The sequence below is a fragment of the Lampetra fluviatilis genome, chromosome 2 (assembly GCF_964198595.1).
Source record: "Lampetra fluviatilis chromosome 2, kcLamFluv1.1, whole genome shotgun sequence".
NCBI classification, from domain to species: domain Eukaryota; kingdom Metazoa; phylum Chordata; class Hyperoartia; order Petromyzontiformes; family Petromyzontidae; genus Lampetra; species Lampetra fluviatilis.
Genome location: NC_136276.1, coordinates 14,928,392 through 14,950,208, shown reverse-complemented (window position 1 = coordinate 14,950,208; position 21,817 = coordinate 14,928,392). Strand labels below are relative to the sequence as shown.

Here is a 21,817-nt window from a genome sequence, read left to right as displayed (position 1 = left end):
TTGTGGACTGCTGCTGCATCTCATTTCGATGCAGCAAGTCGATGCGACGCTCCCTAAATAAGCATTGGCCCACACTCATCTTATTTGGCGACTGAGCAAGTCGTGCACATTACACCTTTTATGCCAAGTCTATATGCAGGTTGATCACTATTGAATTCCCACAGTCGATCTCAAATTCATAAACCCCGGAGGGGTAAGAGGCAGAGCTGACCTCCAACCAGGATTTAAACTCGCCATATTTTGAGTCAAAATTGGCAGCATCTGTAAAATTACATTTTACATCTTCACGGGATACATCTTCACGGGATTTTTTACAAGTGTTAATTTATAACTCCAAATGGGTGATTTAAAAAAAATCTCGTAATAATGCAAATAAACAATGTAGTTAACATGACCTTTTTATTTGCAAGTTAAAGCAGAGGCAAAACTATGCAACTTCATACATGTCAATTGTTTCAATTCATATAACAGTAAAGTCAAATGTGAAATCCTCCAAGTTTCCACATGTTGGTCGAGGACTATCAGTTTTATAATTATCAAGCAAGGTGACACCCACACAAAGTTCAAAGCTAGTCAGCTGACTAATAGTACACCAATGTAAGAGCTACTGAAGTCATACCAAAGTTTTGGTACCTCTCGATCGATATAAACATTGTACACGATATTTTGACATGGCTTAGATGTCAGAAAATGTACATCACATTTCCTGATAAGCTTGTATGGAGTTGATATAAAAATATAGCAGACTGCATTTTTATCTTATTTTTTTTTCATGAGATAAACTCAGTTTCAAATCATCCTGCACATTGCATTATTTGGTCGCATAGTGGTTTACTTTATCCAATATGCTATATTCTTCAGAGCAGGTTCCAGTGCAATCTTTTTGCTTAAAAAGACTGCATGAAAGTAAATATGAATTGACGAAATGAAGAGAGCAGCACAACAGTGTTAATTCAATAAAGATGGTCACTGTACAACAAGATGTAGAGGTGGAACAGTACGTAGTGTAATGTATAACGAAACTTTAACACACCCAGGCCTCCATGTATCATAGCAAGTCACAATTGTCTCAGCATCATCAAATAAACAGCAATATACAATATATAGAGGGGTTACGTTTTGCATCCTTAGTGCCTGCAGATCACACAAGCCTTTCCTCCTTGTGATGGGAAATTCAATAAGTGTTATACAAATAAAAAAATACAAATATTTTACAATTCTAATTTTACTCTATACGTTGTACGGAAATGTACAATGTGCACATAACCTGTGTTATGTACGTACCTAGTATCCAAGTAGCCAAAAAAAAGTAATATCATAAACAGGGCAATATTTGCATAGCATGCAGAAGAATCGCTATTGCACATCGAATGCAGTTAAGAACCCAGAAAAGCACAAATTTTAAATTTAAGGTATGCCTAAAAAAGTTTTAGACCCCATAAAGTGATCACTGTTCAGCAAAAACTAAAGGTTATACATGGGTAAAAAAGAAGTGCAAAGCCAAACGTAAAACTACAGTAGATTGAGACAGACCGATACAATTTGCGCAACACAAATCCAAGTGTAGCTTCTGCAACTATAAAATCGCATCGAAATCAATGTTTGTTACAATAACATTTAACCATATGTCTATGTGCAAATATAATTAATTCCATTCCAACCAGCACTTGTATTGCAAATTTGATGTTAAAATAGGGCTTCATTATAGCATGTATAATTTTTTATGACAACCTGTTCACATCTCTTTCCTTGCATGAATGACACATTGTCAACAAACATTACACATTTGGGTGTATGGCATTGCAAGACTTAAGCACAATCTGTACATAAGGAGGCATCCAGATGAAACTAATGTGTTTTTTTAACTGAGCAACATCAATACGCCAATAAGTGCACACTGGCCAATGGAACACGTACAGAACGAAACGACAGGTGAACAGAACGAAGAAATAGGTTGACATGCTCAACAAGCAAATGATCTTAACGCCTATATTTTCATCCGAATATTTTTTGTTATTATACCTACACTAGCATGAAAATGTTGTTACTTTTTTCTGAAACCTATGCTGTTTAATTTCATGTAGTTAACCACGATTTTTCTTCTGCGTAGAATTAAATAATATACTTTAGCACTTCCATGCATGCCTCATTTTTGTGAGCCATGAAAATAATACACACAATGCAATAACATTCTACGAAGCAGTTTTTTCACAGTTACTAAACAAACAATAACTGACGCTGCTTTTAAAATTATATTCATGTTTAAAAAGATATTTTTTTATGATATCAGTAAATGAGGACAAGCCATTATGGCAACATGATATTACATTCACTATTTTAACTATGTTGAGGGAATTCCACATTTCCATACATACCAAAGAAATGACACATCACTAATGAGCCCGCTGAGCTCTAAGGATACAGGTACCTCAATTTCCTGAATGACAACCAAACAAGTTACTTAACCTGTCACTACATGTCCTCAAACAGACAGCAATCACATTATAAAGTAAACTTTCAATTCCATTCACGATTACCTGAACTTTTGATTATCCAAAACCCCCAAGGTCTAAGTAGATTTTTGCTAATGCATCACTGTTTTATTTCTTAAATATTAAATAAAATTTCACTAAGTGCTGCAGATAAAGGCCGTGCCTGTCACAAGGGACAACCAGGCAAGGTTTACACCATGCTGCCTCCAAATGACTGTGGTACCATTGGGCCCCCATCTTCTGCCAGCAGCATTGCAGCTACTGGGGCCTTGGCTCCATTCAGGCCGCCCAGCGATCGTGCGGGACCGCTGGCATCTGCAGATACGACCCAGGTAGTGGGAAGCCACTGTTTTATCAAGTAAGGCGTCTTCACGCGTCTCTTGATCTTTTCACCGGACAGAGGCTTTTCTTCACCTGGGCACATGTTATAAAAACATAATGTAAGTGTCATACTAGCAAGATTATAGCAAAAACATAAATGCAATGTGATGAACACATGTTCCGTTTACTATAGTTAAAAGTAAAAAACGTATTCTTACATTGTTTTATAAAGCAGCATTTATGTAAAAAAAAAATCTTAAAACTACATTTTCCTACATATAGAAATAAAAAGGATATATTTATGAAATTACATGCCAGTTATACTTTTTGACAAAAGGGAATGTAACCAGTGCTACATTAAATGGTGAAAAAAATACATTAAGCTTACATGTCAGTCACCTGAGCTAGATGAGTTTTCAGCATCTGCATCATAGACGCTGAGTGTGAGAGAGTGGGGCCTCTCCGACGTCGCTTCAACATCCAGGGAAGCGCCTACCATTGTGGAGGCACTTTCTACCCCGGCCATGTTGCTGTTATTATTGTTGCTGTTAAGGTGCACGTTTGGGCCTGATGGCAATGCTGCAACCCTTTCATCGGCTGCCAAGTGCTCAGAGCTCTGTTGATCCCTCCTAGAGCAGGAGTCTCTTACAGGGCAAGGTTGCTGATCTTTCTCTGGCCGCCCAAGTAATGGCTGGCTCTCATCTGGACTTGAGTGTTGGCTGCTTAGGCCATTCTCTTCTGCATGTTGTGGTTGAAATTTTGCGCCGCTCACTTTTGTGCTCGTGGAGGGCTCTGCAGTTATCTCAACCATAAGTGCTTGCGTTGCTGCACCAAGTGCTGCTTCATTCATGGCAGGTGCATTTACAGCAATACTGCTGCAAGAAGGGATGACACCATTTACGCGAGGAGCGTTACTATTAACCATCATGACCACTGCTTGTGCCTTGGCCACCTGCTGCAGTTCCATCTTGGCCACACCCGTTTCCACCTGCAGCAGATTGCATTTCCCACTGCTTGAGGCTCTGCCACCAGCTCTGTCTCCATGTGGCATTGCTCTGGCTTTCACTAGACCAGTAAAAGGTAGACTAGTAGGACGACATGGCAGGTTGGGTTGCTTTGGCAAGGGCTGGGATGCCTGTTCTGCACTTGCATTAGGAACCTGACACACCTGAGGCTGCAGCTCAGCTGGAGTGCTGGACTCTGATGCAAGCCTAAAAAGTGGATAAAGCAAATTCGGGTTGCTGCTGCTTAATGGATCTTTCCCACTAAACTGTTTGGATGAGGTCTCTGTAAGGTTTTCATCTGAGCTTTCCTTCAGGTTTTTGTCTGCCTCCTTAGGATCAATCTTGATGGCTTTGAGGTCTGCTTCAGTAAGGTGCAGGCAGGCAGGGTTCGGCACATGTGCAACAATGGGTGAGCGTGTGACCTGACCAATGGCACCTGGTGCCACCTCGAGGATGGGATTGAGGCATGTGGTGGGCACGCCTGGTGTTTGTGTGTGTGAGGCCGACAGGCTGGTAAGGCTGGTGTCCGGGCTGAATGCTCGTGACTGTGCCTGCTGCCGCTCATAGTTTATGGAATTGCGATTCTTGGCATCAATGGCAGGCTGGGTGCCTGAGCTGGAATGATCCGAGGGTAGGTTTTTCTGGAATCCATCCGAGGGCTGCCCTGCATCTTCGATGTACGAAGATGATGAAAACTCCTGGAAAGGCCCGAGTCGTGGGAAACGCCACATGCTTGCCAGATTCCTGGAAAACAAAACCAACTCATTGGGCATAAATAAAATAACAGGCATGACATAGTTTTGTAACGTGGTAACATTCCTAATTGCAAAACGCCTTGATATAATCAATTAAGAAAATATTAGAGCACAAATATCTCATCTGTGACAAGACTGGACTTGCTACAAATACAATAAGACACACACAAGAGAGCATTTTTTTTTTAAATATCTTGATTTGAAGCTTTCGTGACTGCAGGAATCCATCCCCCCTTTTTAACCTATAACCCTCTTGCCACGGCAGCTCTCTCGCCTACTTCAGCATTTTTCTTGCTGTGGTTGTTCCACCTGATGAAGATTGCTTGTGTTGCGATCGAAACTTCGTGATTTGTTTTATTTAATTTTATTTCTACCTACGTGACTTTTCCGAAAGAACCAAAGAGTATATTTGTTATATATTTGCATACGTCTTTCAAAGCACAATTAGGGAAGCGCAGAGAATTCATCATGTGCTATCAGATTCTCAAATCCACTGGGTTGGGATTCATGACCCATCTGTGTGAACTTTTAAGTGTCATTCTCTCATGTGTGGGTTTCTCCAGAGACTTCCCATGTGACATACACTGCTTAAAAATAAATTGGACAAATATTCCAATGCAGGATTCTTCTGATTATCTCTTGATATTTCGTTTTTTTTGCTCTATAAACACCATTCATATTCATTTCTGATACGGATAGTCATTAGTTCAACCAATAACTAACTAATGTATATTAAGTCTGGAAATTATTAAACATATTAAAAAAGGCTACAAAGTTGGGCTCATGATAAATAGGAGTAAAACTAAAGTTAAGCACACCTTAACAAATGAAGATATTTGTTTCTGGAACCCAACTGGAAAACTCTTCAGAGTATGGATACCTATGGCATTATTGAAGGCGGACTGGCATAAAAATTTGAAAATCAAGGAGCGAGCGAGGGGACATGTTGAAGTGCTTTTGGAGAACTGAACTTCATAATGAAAGCTACGTAACAATGTGCATGAATAGTCTGTTCAATCAGTGAATAAGAACTGTTACGATGTATAGATCAGAAACATTGACAAATAAAAAGGAACGGAAGCTCACAAGTGTGAACAGATGCACGGTGAGAGATGCACTCTTGGAATTACACTGAGAAACAGAAACACGTATATTCAAGAACACATGAAAACTAGACACATATAGACAGTCAAGTTTTTTTTATTGTAATTGTATTATTTAAAATGTATAATTTTTATTTTTCTTAGATATTTGGTTTTCTATTTATGTGACTTTACCAAAAGAACCAAGAATACAGTTAAGAAGATTAAGCGGCTTGAACAGAACACTTCAAGAGAAGGTTTGATGGCCAATGATCAAGACTGCCGATGCAGCGGCAGCCAAGGAGGTAACAAGAGCAGGAGAATATAACCACTGCAGAGATGGAAGCGATGAAATCAGGTTTTTTTGTCGTCACTAAAACAGTGTATTACAGGACTGCAAAGGATGGCAATTACTTGGCGAGGCCTTCATATAGCAGTGGATAGAGCATGACAGCTGCTGCTGCTGCTGACGATTTATTTCTATGCCATACCTCTCGTTTTGGACAGCAGTCGAGCTGGCCTGGGCTGTGGAGTTCACAGTGGGGCTGACCGAGCGGTTGCGGTCCCAGAGCATCATCAGCTCGGTGATTCTCTCCTCTGCGCACTGGGCCGTGAGACGTGCCTCGGCGTCCTGGTCCCAGCAGTCCTCCATCGTCTCCTTCAGAGAGCGCACCGCCTGCACGCCACACAGCCCGCCCGCAAACATGCACAGATAAGACTCAGAGAGTTCTGAACAGCGGACGCAGGAACAGCCAGTCACATGGACAATGTCATAGTGAGTACACATTCCTGTGTTAAGGTAAAAACACTTTTTCTTACCATTGCTCAAAAAAACGCAATTTAATTTTGTAATATTGATGGAACTGCTTTTTGTGTTTAGTTTATTGTCCTTCCTCCGTCCCTTCGATTAGCAGTTGGCTACATACGGTGCGAAATAAGTTAAACATACATTTTTATGGGTATTTTTTGCATCCGTGCATCACCATCTTTGTTCTGGATAAACAAAGTTTCTAAATGTAAATGAAACGTGGATTGGATATGGGGTTGTGCATTATGCAAACATTGGAAGCAATAAGCACAAGATAGACTATGAATGTCCTACAGGTGATGTAAGGGTGTGTATTGACAGGCTACCAAGCAAAATACACGCAGCTTAAATGAGAGTTAACAGCAGATAACTAGCAAGCCATACTTATCCCAGAAAAGGAACAAAATATGACAATTTCTTGCATGTATGTTCATGATTAAATATGGTTAATAGTTTTATCATGGTGCACATTCCCACATTGTTTCTTTATTTAATGTTTTTTGGAAAGTACGTAATGGGATCCAGAGTTACTGGATACAAATTTATGGCATCTTATCAAACAAAGCATGGTATGCTAGGTTGAATGTTACTTTACATTCCGTGTTCTGTATTGTAAAGGCTTTGGAATAAATAATACACATGTCACACAAATTCCTGTAGAGCAAATAATAAGTATTAATAGTTCATAAAGATTTTTGGGTTAGATCGCGTAAGCATAAATGTGTCGTAACCCTCCACCACCTGACAGCCAATTAGTAAGGGATTTGTCACGTAAACAAAATACCAATGAGTTACTACTTCAGCCCACCAGTGTGTTGGAGAATAAATCCACAACATTCACAATTTGAGTACGACGTTTCGCTGGTAATTACAACCAGCATCATCGGGAGATTTACCCTGGTTGTTGGAGAGATGTTGCCACATGGTGTAATGAGCACACCGGATTTACCAACGACCTCTGGGTTTTATTAAGTCGTTGTTAGTTCGATCTCCCAGTAGAAAAGTTGAATTGGGTAAATTTCCTAAATCCCCCCAATGACCATAGCCAACATTTAAAGACCGCATACAATTATTGCCTTAACCTGAAAAGCAACACTGGTTATTCCCATATCCACATTTCTATATACTTTGTATGGTAGTAAAGGCTATTATTATTGGTCAATAACATTATTGAACAGTATATAAATAACCTCAGCTCTTCACCTACTAAATCAAACGGTACTAAATTAAACAGTACATGTACAGTAGATGTAATACACTAAACGAAATCTTAAGTCATCAATCGCTCGCTCATATTCCAGGTTCAACTCACCACTGTCGTCCCTTGGATGTCATGTCAGTTGATGATTATGGTGAAGATGTCTGCAGGATTGTGTTCTTTGTAAAAGAGGGACCATGCGCTAACCTAACATCGTTTAACAGGTTGTAGTCGCACGATGCGTAACAAAAACACAAATGGCTGCCCGCTCCAATGCGTCGTTTCTTACAGCATCCCAAACTAGTCTAACAAGATTTTACCGAGCACTGCCCAGTTCATCAAATTACGACCCTCAGCGCTTGTTTCAATCCTAATGTAAGATTGTTCCAAAATCAGTAATATCAGAAATACTTTTTTTTATCAGAGGCTTGGTTTATTTGTCCTAATCTCTCATCTATAATTATTCAACCAACACGAAGACAACATATATCATCACTGTTCATAAAAAAACTCCGCAGAAAAGCAAAACACGGGTCTCTCTGTGCGTGCTTTCTGATGACGAAAAGCCCAACCCAGTTAAGGTGTGGCTAACCACAGGCAAGTGTCATCACCTAGTCGTGCTAAAAATGTCAGCAATAATTTCTGTATGCAAGAGGAATAACATGAGCACATTCGTAACTATATTTAAGAAGTATAAAAAAACAGTGTAACATCATTCTTGAACTTCCATATTCATTTTTACTTGAAACTGATCTAAGTATTGTGTTATAATTACAACCTTGCAATGTTACTTACGAGAAAACCCTCAACACAAACGTACCGACCAGTTATTGCAATATCTCCCTGTTGGCCTCACAGGAAGAGTCAAAGAATGGCTCCCATTGGCCTTCCCATCTCCATCATCCAATGCACACAGGGCACCAACACCACCCACCACGCAAATCCCAACCCCCACAACGCGTGAATGCATGGGTTGGTTTGTATACAAATTAATACCCCCTCCCCACCTTGTCCCTCCTCCTCACCCCTAAACACAATAGCTTTTCATGTGCTTTGGAAATGCTGGCAGCCTTTCACCCCCACCCCAGCTCCTAAATACAGTGACTACATTGTATCATGCCAACCGCCAAACACGTGTATTCTGGGACACTGCATTGCCCAGTGAGTGGTGCGCATTCCTAGCCAAGTGGCATTTGGGAGGCTCAAGGAATTACCACCCCATTTAACTTTGAACATCGCGTCACATGGGCCCTATGCTTTGGCAATGGGAAGCCTTTTTGAGACCAGTTTAACACTGTTAATGTTATACACAAAGTACAGAATGTGACCGATCTCGTCAGATCTCAGGGGTGTGTGCATAGTGCTTGGGTTGGGCGACCACAACAAAAACACCAGGATGTCATCGGCAGCTACTAGGCTGTGCTATGCGGTGGTCACCAGAGGGAAGTACAGCAAATTCCATTATTATACCATACTTCTATGCTACCACCGTACTTCTATGCTACCAAATATGCTCCCTACCTTCACCCACCTCCACTGACCAGTATTCAGCAGTATGAAGTATGGGAGAATAACCTATTTAAGGAACGAAAAAGGAGGATTTCTCCACAAATCTGGCCGTCCGCCTGATGATGCTAGTTGTAATTAGTGGTGAAACATCGTAAGCAGATTGTAAATGTTGTGGATTTGCTCTCCAACACACCAGTGTGCTTTACTAATAACGAAATGGCATGTTCTGTTGACATGACAACCCTTACTAATTGGCTATGTCTGGTGGTGGCGGGTTTAACGACACATTTATATATTTACGCGATCTAACCTAAAAAACCTGTATTATGGATAATATTGGTCGGGAAAGCCTACGTGTTAAAAGAAAATAACCCCATGACCTGCACAACGTCTGGGGATCCTTATCAAGCAGTGGATTTATGTAATGGCCTCTTATCAGATGTCTATTACACAAGGTTAATGCATTTAAATAATTTCCTTTCATAAAAATAACACGTGCTTAATAAAGCGTGGAGATGTACAATTATTAAATAAATGCAAAACGTCATCGCATATGTTCTGCAACCAAGGTTATAAAACCTAACAAACATGGAACATAACAAGGAATATTTATCGGCATGTTCTAAGTTCATAGATAATCAGAGAATATAGTTTTCCAAGTCCAATTTACGAATTTATGTTGTAACACCACACGGCCAGGCAAGTGGTTTAACCGTTTAATGAACAATCATGCTAAAAAATTGTGCAAATAAAGTCACCAAACCTAACTTAATGGCCAAAAGTACTCAGCAAATGGGCCCACAATTGGTTAATGGAACAACCACATGGAAAGAGAGCAAGCCTTTCAACTTGAAGCATTTTTCCCCCAAGTTATAAAAACACAAAAGAGAAACTTGGAAAACAAATAACAGTCTTAGAATCACTAGTTTTGGTATCAAGATTTAATCCTATCACTTGAGGCAGCTAATGGCATCGAGCACTATTCAGAGCCCCTTTTGCTAATGTGAGAAAACCAGCAGGGCACGTCTAGACCATCACAACCCACAACAGCCCCATCCCCCGCAGAGTCACACAATGGGGCTGGGTACCGCTCTCTCCATACATGTCTGTGGCTGTTAGACGATGAATGGCCAGTGTGTGCCACTCATGCCTGGATACGGGTCAATGAAACTATGCAGACGGAATTGTTTATTGCTATACTTGCATTCTAAGTGTTTCTCAGGCCAGAAAAGAGGCGAGAGCGCCACCCAATTTCAGCAAATGTTCCTGGCATATTTCTGTGCTGTTACAAATGAACCAAGTTTGCAACGCATGTATAGACATTTATTGTGTTCTTGTAAAGCAAAATCATTGCAAGTGATAAAGAGAATGCAAACACGGGGGCAATCAAATTTTCTCTTTAATTGCCTCTTTGTATATATTGCCTTTTGGTATATATTGCCTTTTGGTATATATTGCCTTTGCCCTTCTGTAACAAACTAGAGAGCAAAGTACAGTCATGCCCGAGTATTGCAACAGCTTTGACACATTTGCAACCTAAGAAACACACCATAAGAAAAAAACTGAAGTAATCGACAATGCACGTTACATGAGATTCCATACCAGGCTGTTTTCCTTCCATGCGTCAGGAAATTTTGGACGTTGCTTCTCACGGGAAACCAGCACCTGCATGTCCTCGATTGTCGGTTGGTTTCCCAGCTCAGCCTGAAATGCCGCCTGGTAATCTGAGATGCTCTCGCCTGCACACACAAAAGCACGTCATGATTAAAACGCCAAAACACTCCCAAGGCTAAATATGATTAAAACACTCCCAAGGCTAAATATTAGGTTCAAAGAAAACTCGGGACTTAATTTCTACACATCTTTTGAGTAGAACGTTATGACATACTTTAAGCAATCTATATATATAAAAGGGAAATTTGTGAATATGTGTGTCTGTTCAAAATGTTTAGCATACTTCCCGACATACAACAAAGTTGAAATTTGGCATGTGGGTAGCTTCCAGACTGTACACAATGCAAAAAGTATAAAAATAGACTTTGGTATTTTGGGGGGTGGGGGGGAGCGCAATAATGGATATATTTTGCGCGCAAGTGAGCAGTGACATCACATGTCTGTCATGTCACCCCCGCATGCGGCAGCGTTACGCAGTGTGCCTGCTGACGTTACGCATCCCCCCCCAAACCCTCTGTGTATCCCGCACAAATGCGCAGCTGGTGGGGGGGGGAAATAATGGATATAATATACTCGGCTACAAACTTTAAATTTGCCATGTCGCTAGCTCCCATACTGTACACAATGTAAAACGTATAAAAATAGACTTTTGTATTTGGGGGGGGGGGGGGGGGGGGAAATGACCATGAAGTGTATGGCGTCAACCCGCATACAGGACTGGCAAGAATTGATATCTGCCGAGCGTTTGTGGTATCGATTAAACGGGAATAGGTTGATTCTAAATAAATCTACAACCTTCGCTTCCTTTGCTCGATTTAAAGAATCGAATCTTGGCGCGCGAGCATAAGTTTTTTTTTCCACCGCGCGTTGGGTTTTATTTTAATTAGTGAGGTTGTAATGATCAAAGTTTTATTTGCATTTGTATATGTTATGTTTTTCAGTTGAGAAGTTTTTAAATCATTCAACACCAGTGTCCTACCTGGGAATAGGTCGGAGCACCTCATGTATATCTCCCAGTAGATAAGGCCTAGCGAATAGACGTCCACTTGTTTGAGGGCTGACTCGCAGTCGTGCAGGTTGACTGCTCCCTCCAGGACTTCGGGCGCCATGTACCGCACCGTGCCCACCTACACAGTGACCCGGCCACAACAGAGAATCAATCCCACAGTGAGATGAGCTAAAAATAATTTGTAAGTTATGGACAAAGCGGGACGGATATTGTTTTATGAACTACAGCCAATGCATGCGGCGGACAAAACACCTGAATTTTACACTTTACAGATTCACACATTTCCAAGAATTTTAAGTTGACGATGATCATGCAGTAGCCTGAGATTTAACATTTCCATAAGCATAATAAAGTACATAAGAGAATAATGTTTACATGACACTTAATTCTCACAATAAGCAGATGCAGAATCGGGCAATAATGGAGATGTACATTAAGTTCCCCTTTAATTAGATGCATTTTTGTTGTGTTTGTTAATGAAGGAGGATGTACCTCATTTAGCGCAGCTGTGTCTTCCTCCCCTGGGCGGACAAGCCGCTGGCCCGTCAGCCGCATAGCAAAGCCAAAATCGGCCAGCACGCACGACCCATCACTCTTCACCATCACATTGCGACTGTTGAGGTCCCGGTGTGCTATTGCTGGCTTGTACTGGTCTGTACATCAAAGTGCACGCAAAACATCAATGGAGTCTCCAATATTGTCCTTTGATCAAAGAACATTATTCTTCTCGTGTCGACAAGAAACAGAAGACATAACACATTCAGTAAAAAACGTTTGTTTTAAACTTTTTATTTTATACATAGTTTTTTTAAAGTAAATATTCTGGAGTAAAGTATTTAAGTATTTACTATTGTTTCAATCATTAATATTTATTTCTGGTGATTCATGTAATTATGGATTAGCAATTAACTTTATCCTTCATTGTCAAGACTGTGCATACGTGACTAGCCACCCACCGTTCCGCTGTAGCTCTGTGTGCAAGTATGCCAGGCCTCTGGTGATGGAATAAGCCAGCTTGCTTGCTGACATCCAGTCGCTTGTATGGTGGGTAAGATAATTACTCAAGGAGCCCTTTAGGAATAAAATATGAAACAAACCTCATTCAAAATTATTATTCTCGACACTTTTACCCCAGTGTAATAAGGGAAGCCAATTACAAATAACAAAACATATTGTGAAATCGATTTCTGGAAAATACACAGTAAACACTATCCCATGTCATGTGATTCACAAGATCATCTGTTTTAAATTTTAATGTAGATGTTGTGAACATTTCATATTTTGTCTCTCACATTTGAATGAAATTCATAACAGATGCAAGAGAATGACCGTTACTACGTAGGTATTGGTATTTGTGCTTCATAGCGCTCTTATGTGTTTTTGAGCGGTACCGTGTTGTTGGATATTATGTCCAACATTTTGCTTTACGTTAGTTTGTTGTCCTTCCCCCGCACATCCGATTAGTACAGTTGGTTATAAACGGTGCGCAAGACGTTCAACATACATGTTCTATATTCACTTCCTTAAAAACTGCCAGCAAATTGAACAAAACGTCAGACATTATTCCAAACAACATGCTGCAAAACCTAAAAACACAAAGAACTAAAATTAGTTATCAAATTTTATTGCGAAATTCATTTTTTTCGTGTCAAACTGCAGTTGATCCTATGGTCTCATTATTCCTTCTGAAAACCCCAAAGTCTCCCACTAACCTTGCAACACGTGTATACTACCATCGTTTTGAACATGACTGCCATGGAAATTGTCACATGTCACAGCAATACAAAACTCACTGTGTACTGGCATGAGCAAACACCAAACATTTAAATGTATATCATTTGCAAGTGGATCCTTACATGAGAGTAATACTCTAGGATGAGCAAGTATTCATGGTGGCCCTCGGATGCCACCCTCTCTTCGGCTGCCACAAAGCGCGCAATGTTGTCATGCTCCATGAGTGGCAGGCGGTATATGTCCTTCTCGTTGTGAAAGTACTGCCGGTGTGCAACAGCGACAGCCTTCACAGCAACAGGGAGCTCATCCAGAGATCCTCTCCATACCACGCTGTACCTGCCTCGCCCCACCACCTGCAAAGACGTGCAGTGCTTCCATGAGCCATTCCAAAACCCAGCCACCAATGGGCTAACACGAGAGGCGAGTGATATCAGAACGGGTGCCGGGCCCCACATTCACCAAAGGCCACCGATCAGTGTGGTGAAGTAAGGCCAATCAACCCCCTTGACCGACACTGCATGGGCAAGACCTTTATCCATAAGCAGTTAAAGTTCAGAACATGTATTCAAGATGTTCAATTTAAACACATAATTGCTAGTTGTTGCCGTAAAGTTTAAATAAACGTTTATCATCAAGAGTAAAAGCGGTGCTCCTCTTAATGATGGTCCATAACAAGAGGTAGAAATTATACATTGCTGTGGCTAGGCCCATTCTCCCCATAGGATCACCACTAATTTTATCAACCCTTCAAGGGATGATGGGCTAAGCTGACCACCACACTGGAATTTGCAAATCTTTGATTTGAGTCGAGGGCTATGCCACAATGCCATTCAGCTAAAAAGTTATTGGTATGAAATGTGATCATGCTAATAGCTGGCAATACAAGTAACACAGCTTATGAAGTTATATTATTCACAAATGTGATTTTATACAAAATGAATGCTTAAATATTTATAAAATAAAACCTCAGCAGTTTACAAAAGACAAAACCCAACCACCAAAAACTGAACAACATAGAGAGATGCTGCAAGATATGTAAGAGAAATTGGATAATTGGTCGATTTTAGGAATATCTTTGTGAACCGATTGAACTCATTTAAGTTTTTCAAATACCCATGTTTAATAAAATTTTCTCATGCTTTCTTCATAAATTAACAATATCTTCATAAATTAACAATATGTAAATATATCAATACATCCTAAAAAATGGCTGATAATGGGAATTCTACATGTGAACTATTTTAATTAAATAAAATGCATATTTTTTTCAATGCACTCTCATGTAAAAATGTTGGCACAGTTGAATGAAAATACATTTCTAAATGCACATGTACGAGCATTCCAAGAATACTTGCAACAATACAGCTGCATGAACGTGTGATGTTCTAATGTTTAAACATTCATGCTCGATATCTGCTGCGTAAGCAGAGGTTTTTCTCAGTAAAATATAGATCCTATAAAATGCTTTGCATGTAAACATCAGTCCGGTCAGAAAGACATTTGATGTTCAATAGCCAATTATTTTTCAACTCACAGTGTATATATCTGCAACAATAACCACTTTACATTTAAAAAAGGTAAGGAAAGAACATTACACTGCTAGTATGTCCCCATGTTCTAAGTGCTCCTCATTTCTCCCTTGGGGACTGATTGGCAATTTGGTTTGCAGCTCCCATGAATTATTGTGCAATGGAAGGACACGACTGCAGCCAGTTGATTTAATGCGGTTCATCCCAATCTTTAGGTCAGCAGCCCTTATAGGACAGCAACAATCTAAACCTTCCAAATTCATTATTATTTTGTTACAGGCCACAAATATTAACAGCACAGAGCATACGGAGCTCAGCATGTCAACAGGGGCACTCTTAATGGCCTTCATTGATATATAGAAAATGCATCGCAATGTTCCGTTATCTTAAACGATACACAAACTTGAATAAATAGCTGCAATGGAGCAAAAATATTTGTTCCAGAATTCAAGGAGCAATATGAAGTTCATGTTATACACATTCATTACTTTAATCCTGTGACAAAAACAGCATTACATAAAAAAAGTACATTTAGTAAAATGGGAATTTAAATTGCCACGAAATTATACAACTATGTAGAAAATTAATAATACAATGTTTTGTATTTATTATATTGAAATCTAACCCTTCATAAAAAATGCTGTGAATGTCAATAGTCACAATTAAATGACAATGAACTACAAACAGGGACTTACTAAAAAAAAAAATTCGTCTATGTCATTCATTAAATATAATACACACACTTAATGCATCTCATTTTTCAGACATGTGCAAATGACAATGTACTGTCACGTAACAATTTTCATTTGCACGCCCAATAGAATCATTCAAATTAAGAAGAATAAACACCATTTTTTGGAAGGTTAACACATGACATTAGTCATACATTTGGAAGAGGATCTTATGACTACCAAACAATTCCAAAGAGTGCTTGTTGAGGGCAGAGCCTCTATCAGCCACTTTGCAGCCCTCACAGCAAGCAGTCATGGAGGTGTTGCCCTAAATGTTAAACGAATTAACTGTATACAAGTTGCATCTCACAAAATATACACACGCACACACATCTCCTAATGCATGCTTGCAAAACATATGTTGTAACAGAAAGAAAAAAAGGTCAGTAAAAGTTACAGCAGGAAAGCGTTTTTAAATTAGTACCAGCCATCACCACTGGTAGCCTATCGCTGCAACTCTGACAAAAAAACATCTGAAAATTTGGGACAAACAAATTGTGGAGTTTATTCTGGTCTAAGATACTGGATCTGAGTGGAAAATTCCTCAACTCTCAATAATGTGTTTAACTTTACAGCAGAGGTCGCAATCGGGTACCCGATACCCGTACCCTACCCGATACCCGGCTACCCGTACCCGGCTACCCGTACCCGGCCGGGTACGGGTACGGGTAGACCGTGAGTCACTGGTGAGTTACTGTTTGTCACTCATTTCCCAACGTCTTGTCTCTTCTCACAATTCAAGTTCCTAGAATCAACCCACCCGCGCCTGCAACATGGCATCATCCCAGAGGTCACAATCAGGTACCCGATACCCGTACCCAACCCGTACCCGGCCGGGTACGGGTACGGGTACCCGTTTGTGACTGGTGCGGCCGGATACGGGTACGGGTAAGGAATAAAAACCCGTTTGCGACCTCTGCTTTACAGACAATACACACCTGCAGGAGCTTGAGGCTGTCCAAGTCAAATGTAGACTCTGGCTGTGGGGCCTCGATTAGACCAATGTTATGAAACCCTCCTTTTCTGTTTCCTGTGAACATTTCCAGACAAATCACATTTGTTTCAGTTGAAAATTAGTTTATCATACAGGCTTAGTACATTTACATTCGTGCCATTATATTGCAAAAGCGAAAAAATTATCAACCCTAAAATGTTAACTCAACTAAACCAGTACAAATGCTATATGAACCATGCAATCATTAACATCAGTTGCAATACCAAACTATGCAAATACAGCATTTTGAATAAACAATTACAGAGAATGTCACAACAAGTCTACATTTGCGTGCATCATAACTCAAGAGATGTTTCATCCCCAAACCTCATTAGACAGGCAGATGAGTCACCAGACCAACCTAAACACTTGGCCTGCCCTCATGTCAGCTCTTGTCCTCCCTTAATTTACCAATTGACAGAGAATCGAAAGGAAACACTGGCTGGAATACTGCAGTCCCAACGTGACAGTAGCATATCTTGCGGCAGGCTAGATACCGAGGATTCTGAGGTCTGCCCTACCAAACTCATGAGGTTTGAGGAAGAAACAACACGGCTGTAATACCATATTTGAGTGACAAACAATTGCAGTCTCCTGCTCTAAAACGTTTTTGATAGTAACCACAATTATTCTTTTCATTATTTAAAGAGAACTGTCAAAACATGTTTGTCAAAATACCCTTCTGTATACTGCCGTTTTGATACTTATCCAATATTTGGGATATTCAATGTTTATGTACGTGTTATGATTCTTGCTACAAAAGGAATTATAATGTAGAATCGACTGTTTGTGAGCAGGACACTATTATATCAGTTGGCAATATACCTTGACAGGTATCATTAATATTATTTGGGTCTTTCAGTAAAGCCACGTATATAGAAAAATAATGAAAATATCACGCAACACAAGCAATCGTCATCAGGTGAAAAATACACCGAGGCAGTAAATGAGGCAGTAGCTCTCCCGCTGTATATTTTCACCCGATGACGATTGGTTATGTTGTGATCGAAACGTCGTGATATTTTTATTATTTTTCTATCTACGTGGCTTTACCGAAAGACCCAAATAATATGAATTCCTGCAGTCACGAAAGCTTTAAGTTAAGAGGTATCATTAAATCAGAATGTCAGTTTTATAACATTGGACTGCAGTTCATATTCTTGCTCTGAAATGTTTTCAATTGCACTCATATTTTGGTGTTACATGGCGAGGTCTATAGTATGGAGTTAAAATGTTGTTAACTACATTACATACACGAGTAATTACAAGAGGGAGAAAAGCCTTCACTGCAAGGTAATGCTGTAGAGTTACTTTACTTATGAATGATGCTCAATAAATAATTCGTTATTGAAATAATATAATAAATAGTGCATCATACCTGTAAACAACCTAAAGAACAGGAAGGCAGCCGCTGTAAGGACGGCCACAAAACAGATGGCAGCCAATGTAAATATCACCATCTCTTCCTTGCTTTGAGACACTGTTAAGACACACACAAATTCGTCTCAATGGAGAATGTCATAATTATATTGTAATGTATCTAATAACTGGTTGCTATGTTACACATTGGAATAGACAGAGATGGAATATAAACCATTTGCACTTACTTTTTGCATGGCAACTAAATATGGTTCTCTAATCATCACAGTGGCTTATTGCAGCACAGCAAGTTGGTTTAAGTTATATAATAAGTTATATAATAATAATATAATATCTTAGACCTTTTATGAATGCACTGCTGAATGAAAGTCTTTCCAAGCAGTGTTGTCATGGGATTGTTTTTGCCATACTTCACCATGTTCGTCAGTGTAGGTTGGAGAAAGGAGGGTGGGGGGTGGCAGGACTGGTTCACATATCACTCAACCCTTATGTTAACCATGGCTGAGAATTGAACTTAGTTTTCTGGGTTCAAGGTGTAGCGCGCTAATCACCGTGCCACGACTCCAACCCCACCTCCCAAAAAATAGTCAAGAGTACTGTATTCCAAATTGTATTCTTGTTGACGAGTTGTGGAAAATTACCATGTCATTTTTTTGGTATAAGGGTAGAAACATTTTAGCCTGCCTCATACAACAATGTTTTCATTCCCTAAATTGTGCTAAATAGCAGTAGCAGAATTTAAAATGCCCTTGAACCAAAATCATTAGAAGTGGCCTTGTGTGGCATCTATGAAATGTCCACAATTTAGCTAATCTAGTAAGCAAACACAGCACACATCATTGTGCAGGAACATGACCTTGGGGCTAGTGTGCCTGACGCAGAAGCTGGCTGAAAGCTTGGGCCTTTACACAGTGCCGTTTCTCACAGACAATGAAACCGTGCAGGCACACTGCAAAACAACACTACCCAAGCAAAGGAGGAAATTCCAGAAAGTACTTCATTATGAAATAAACGTCATACATAAAGCAAGCTTTATAAGTTATACTATTTTAAACAGAGGTTAAAGCAAGATGTTTCGATTAGAATTACTTGAAATTGCATGTGTAAGATGTTAGTGTATTGAGGATTAATTGATACTAAATGTTATGAATTGTTGATACTAGTAAAATTTGACGACACTTCACCACACTGTTCTATGTGGGTTTGTGAGAGGGATGGGGGGGGGCAAAATCGATTCAGATGTTTTCCATGGCCGGGAATCATACTCGGGTGCACAGAGATTAAGCAATGAAGTCAGCTCTTGCGCAGTTACTAGATGGATTGTTGCACTCCAAGATGATGATAAATGGTGATGGCTTGCGAAGGCCTTGAAATTAATAGCTGTTCTTAGCGGATCACAAAAACTTACCAGGATAAACGGTAAAGCATCTGTTTAATATATACAACAGGAACTTTTGATATTCTAGTTAAGTATGATCATTATGCACACAGTAGTAATCACTGGAGATAAGGAGGAAAGCTATATGTTTCGAATAACACACATTGCATTTCCTTAAGTGTAAGTGGTCACATTGCCCAAGCATAAGTGGTCACATTGCCCAAGCATAAGTTACATTAAAGAAAATATATTCCAATAATTGAAAAGTGTACCTCTCTTCACTTATACTTTTATACTACCACATTAAATAACTACAGTAGTTGAAATGAAAAGCTTGTTTATCAATTCAGTGTACATACAGAAACACTGCAGCATAACTTTTAAAAAGCAACGGTTCATAACAGGGTGTAGTAATGACCACTCCTAGCCATTAAAACCCCTCTGGGCTTACAGATCAGGAAAGCTCACTTGAGCACACAGTGGTTGAACAGAGCACGATTAAGAGCAGCCAAATAAGCATTCCTTTGAGATACCAGGAGGGAAACACCTGAGCCTCTGTGAGCCGCAGGGCAGGCATGTGGCCACCTGTAGTCAATCGCTAAATGCACTGAGAGCCATGCCCAGGCATTACAGAAACACACACTTCCAGAGGAACACTTCATGCCTGTTAGTATTTTTATCCGATATGTTTTTATCCCCCACATTGATGTAAAAAAACTAAATTATATAGAAACTGTAAAAATGTGCTTCGCAATTTTATCACATATATTTTGTCAGTGAAGTTACATGGGCAGTTATTCAGGGATATGGAATAAACGGTAAATTCACAATTCTAGATTTGAAGCTTTCGTGACTGCAATGATTCATATTCTCAGGTTTTTTCGGTAAAGTCACGTAGGTAAAACATTAAAAGTAATGAAAGTAAAATAAAACAAAACAAAAATAAAAATAAAATTCACGACGTTTCGGAGGCAACACAAGTCTCCGTCATCAGGTGGGACCGTCACAGCCAGATTAGCTGCATCAAGTGAAGCAATGATTCAAAATGTAATCCCTTATAAGCAAGTTGAAGGGGGGGAGGAGAGGGGGGGGGAGTTCATCAGAATGTGGTAGCCAATGAATGGAACGTATCGGGAGGGAGGGGGGGTGGGAGGGGGAGGGAGCCAACAAAACATTGTTGGCTCCCTCCCCCTCCCACCCAACAATGTTTTGTTGGCTCCCTCCCCCTCCCACCCCCCTCCCTCCCGATACGTTCCATTCATTGGCTACCACATTCTGATGAACTCCCCCCCCCTCTCCTCCCCCCCTTCAACTTGCTTATAAGGGATTACATTTTGAATCATTGCTTCACTTGATGCAGCTAATCTGGCTGTGACGGTCCCACCTGATGACGGAGACTTGTGTTGCCTCCGAAACGTCGTGAATTTTATTTTTATTTTTTGTTTTGTTTTATTTTACTTTCATTACTTTTAATGTTTTACCTACGTGACTTTACCGAAAAAACCTGAGAATAAGGTAAATTCACAACCTGTCACTGAAGAAATCCCAGACACATGTTTTCATCAACATTAACTATTTTATTGAAATGACCACCGCAGTAATTCAGATGCAAATGAGAATCAATTCTCAAAGGAGCCAGTGTGGAGTTGCAAGCATTAAGAGCCCCACACGCAGACACACAAACGCATGATACCTAGCTGGCTGGGGTCTGTGGGTAGATATGGCAAGTCGGCAAAGTCCTCTGTGAAGTTGGTGTTACACATGTGTGCATGGCAGCAGCAGAAGCGTGTGGTCCCATTGCGCACAAAGGCTGGAGGCGAGGTGACCCTGCACGCATCTTGTGTGCACTCTTTTGACTCGCCCGTGTGATACCAGCAGCCTGGAGCATTCCGACCATTCCCAGACAGGCAAAAGACACATGGTTGGGAAGGAGACTGTAAAATATGGCATGCATTTTCTAAATGTACTTTTATGCAACATAAATCACCGTGCTCTTCAGCTAATGTAAAGCACAGAGCAATTCCAATACTGAAATAACAAATCTAATCAACATAACATAGAAATTCAAAACTGCACTTCCAAAATTAATTCTATTGAGAGCGAATGATAATTGGATTTTAGACCATATAAAAGAGTACCAGGGCAGAGATGGCAGAAATGTTCATGAACTGTGATCTGTGTAAGATTGCCAGCCATGGACAATACCGGTGGCGTGCGAT

The 21,817-nt window shown here is 40.1% G+C and overlaps 1 protein-coding gene across 2 annotated transcripts in view; it reads right to left on the bottom strand.

Moving 5' to 3' along the window:
• Positions 1 to 312: 312 nt before the first annotated feature.
• Positions 313 to 21,817, bottom strand: part of BMPR2 (bone morphogenetic protein receptor type 2) — a 39,569-nt gene continuing 18,064 nt past the window's right edge. Inside the window, exons 3-13 of one of the 2 annotated variants that reach the window (XM_078870739.1) lie at positions 21,292 to 21,477; positions 18,219 to 18,320; positions 16,785 to 16,876; positions 13,709 to 13,939; positions 12,809 to 12,923; positions 12,345 to 12,505; positions 11,823 to 11,970; positions 10,772 to 10,908; positions 6,146 to 6,330; positions 3,213 to 4,561; positions 313 to 2,906 (exon numbers count right to left, since the gene is read on the bottom strand). In XM_078870739.1, the coding sequence (XP_078726865.1) occupies positions 2,683 to 2,906; positions 3,213 to 4,561; positions 6,146 to 6,330; positions 10,772 to 10,908; positions 11,823 to 11,970; positions 12,345 to 12,505; positions 12,809 to 12,923; positions 13,709 to 13,939; positions 16,785 to 16,876; positions 18,219 to 18,320; positions 21,292 to 21,477 (2,930 nt within the window). In that variant the 3' untranslated portion in view covers positions 313 to 2,682. Of the gene's footprint in view, positions 2,907 to 3,201; positions 4,562 to 6,145; positions 6,331 to 10,771; positions 10,909 to 11,822; positions 11,971 to 12,344; positions 12,506 to 12,808; positions 12,924 to 13,708; positions 13,940 to 16,784; positions 16,877 to 18,218; positions 18,321 to 21,291; positions 21,478 to 21,817 lie in introns of both variants that reach the window. The other variant, XM_078870741.1, reaches the window with a different exon arrangement.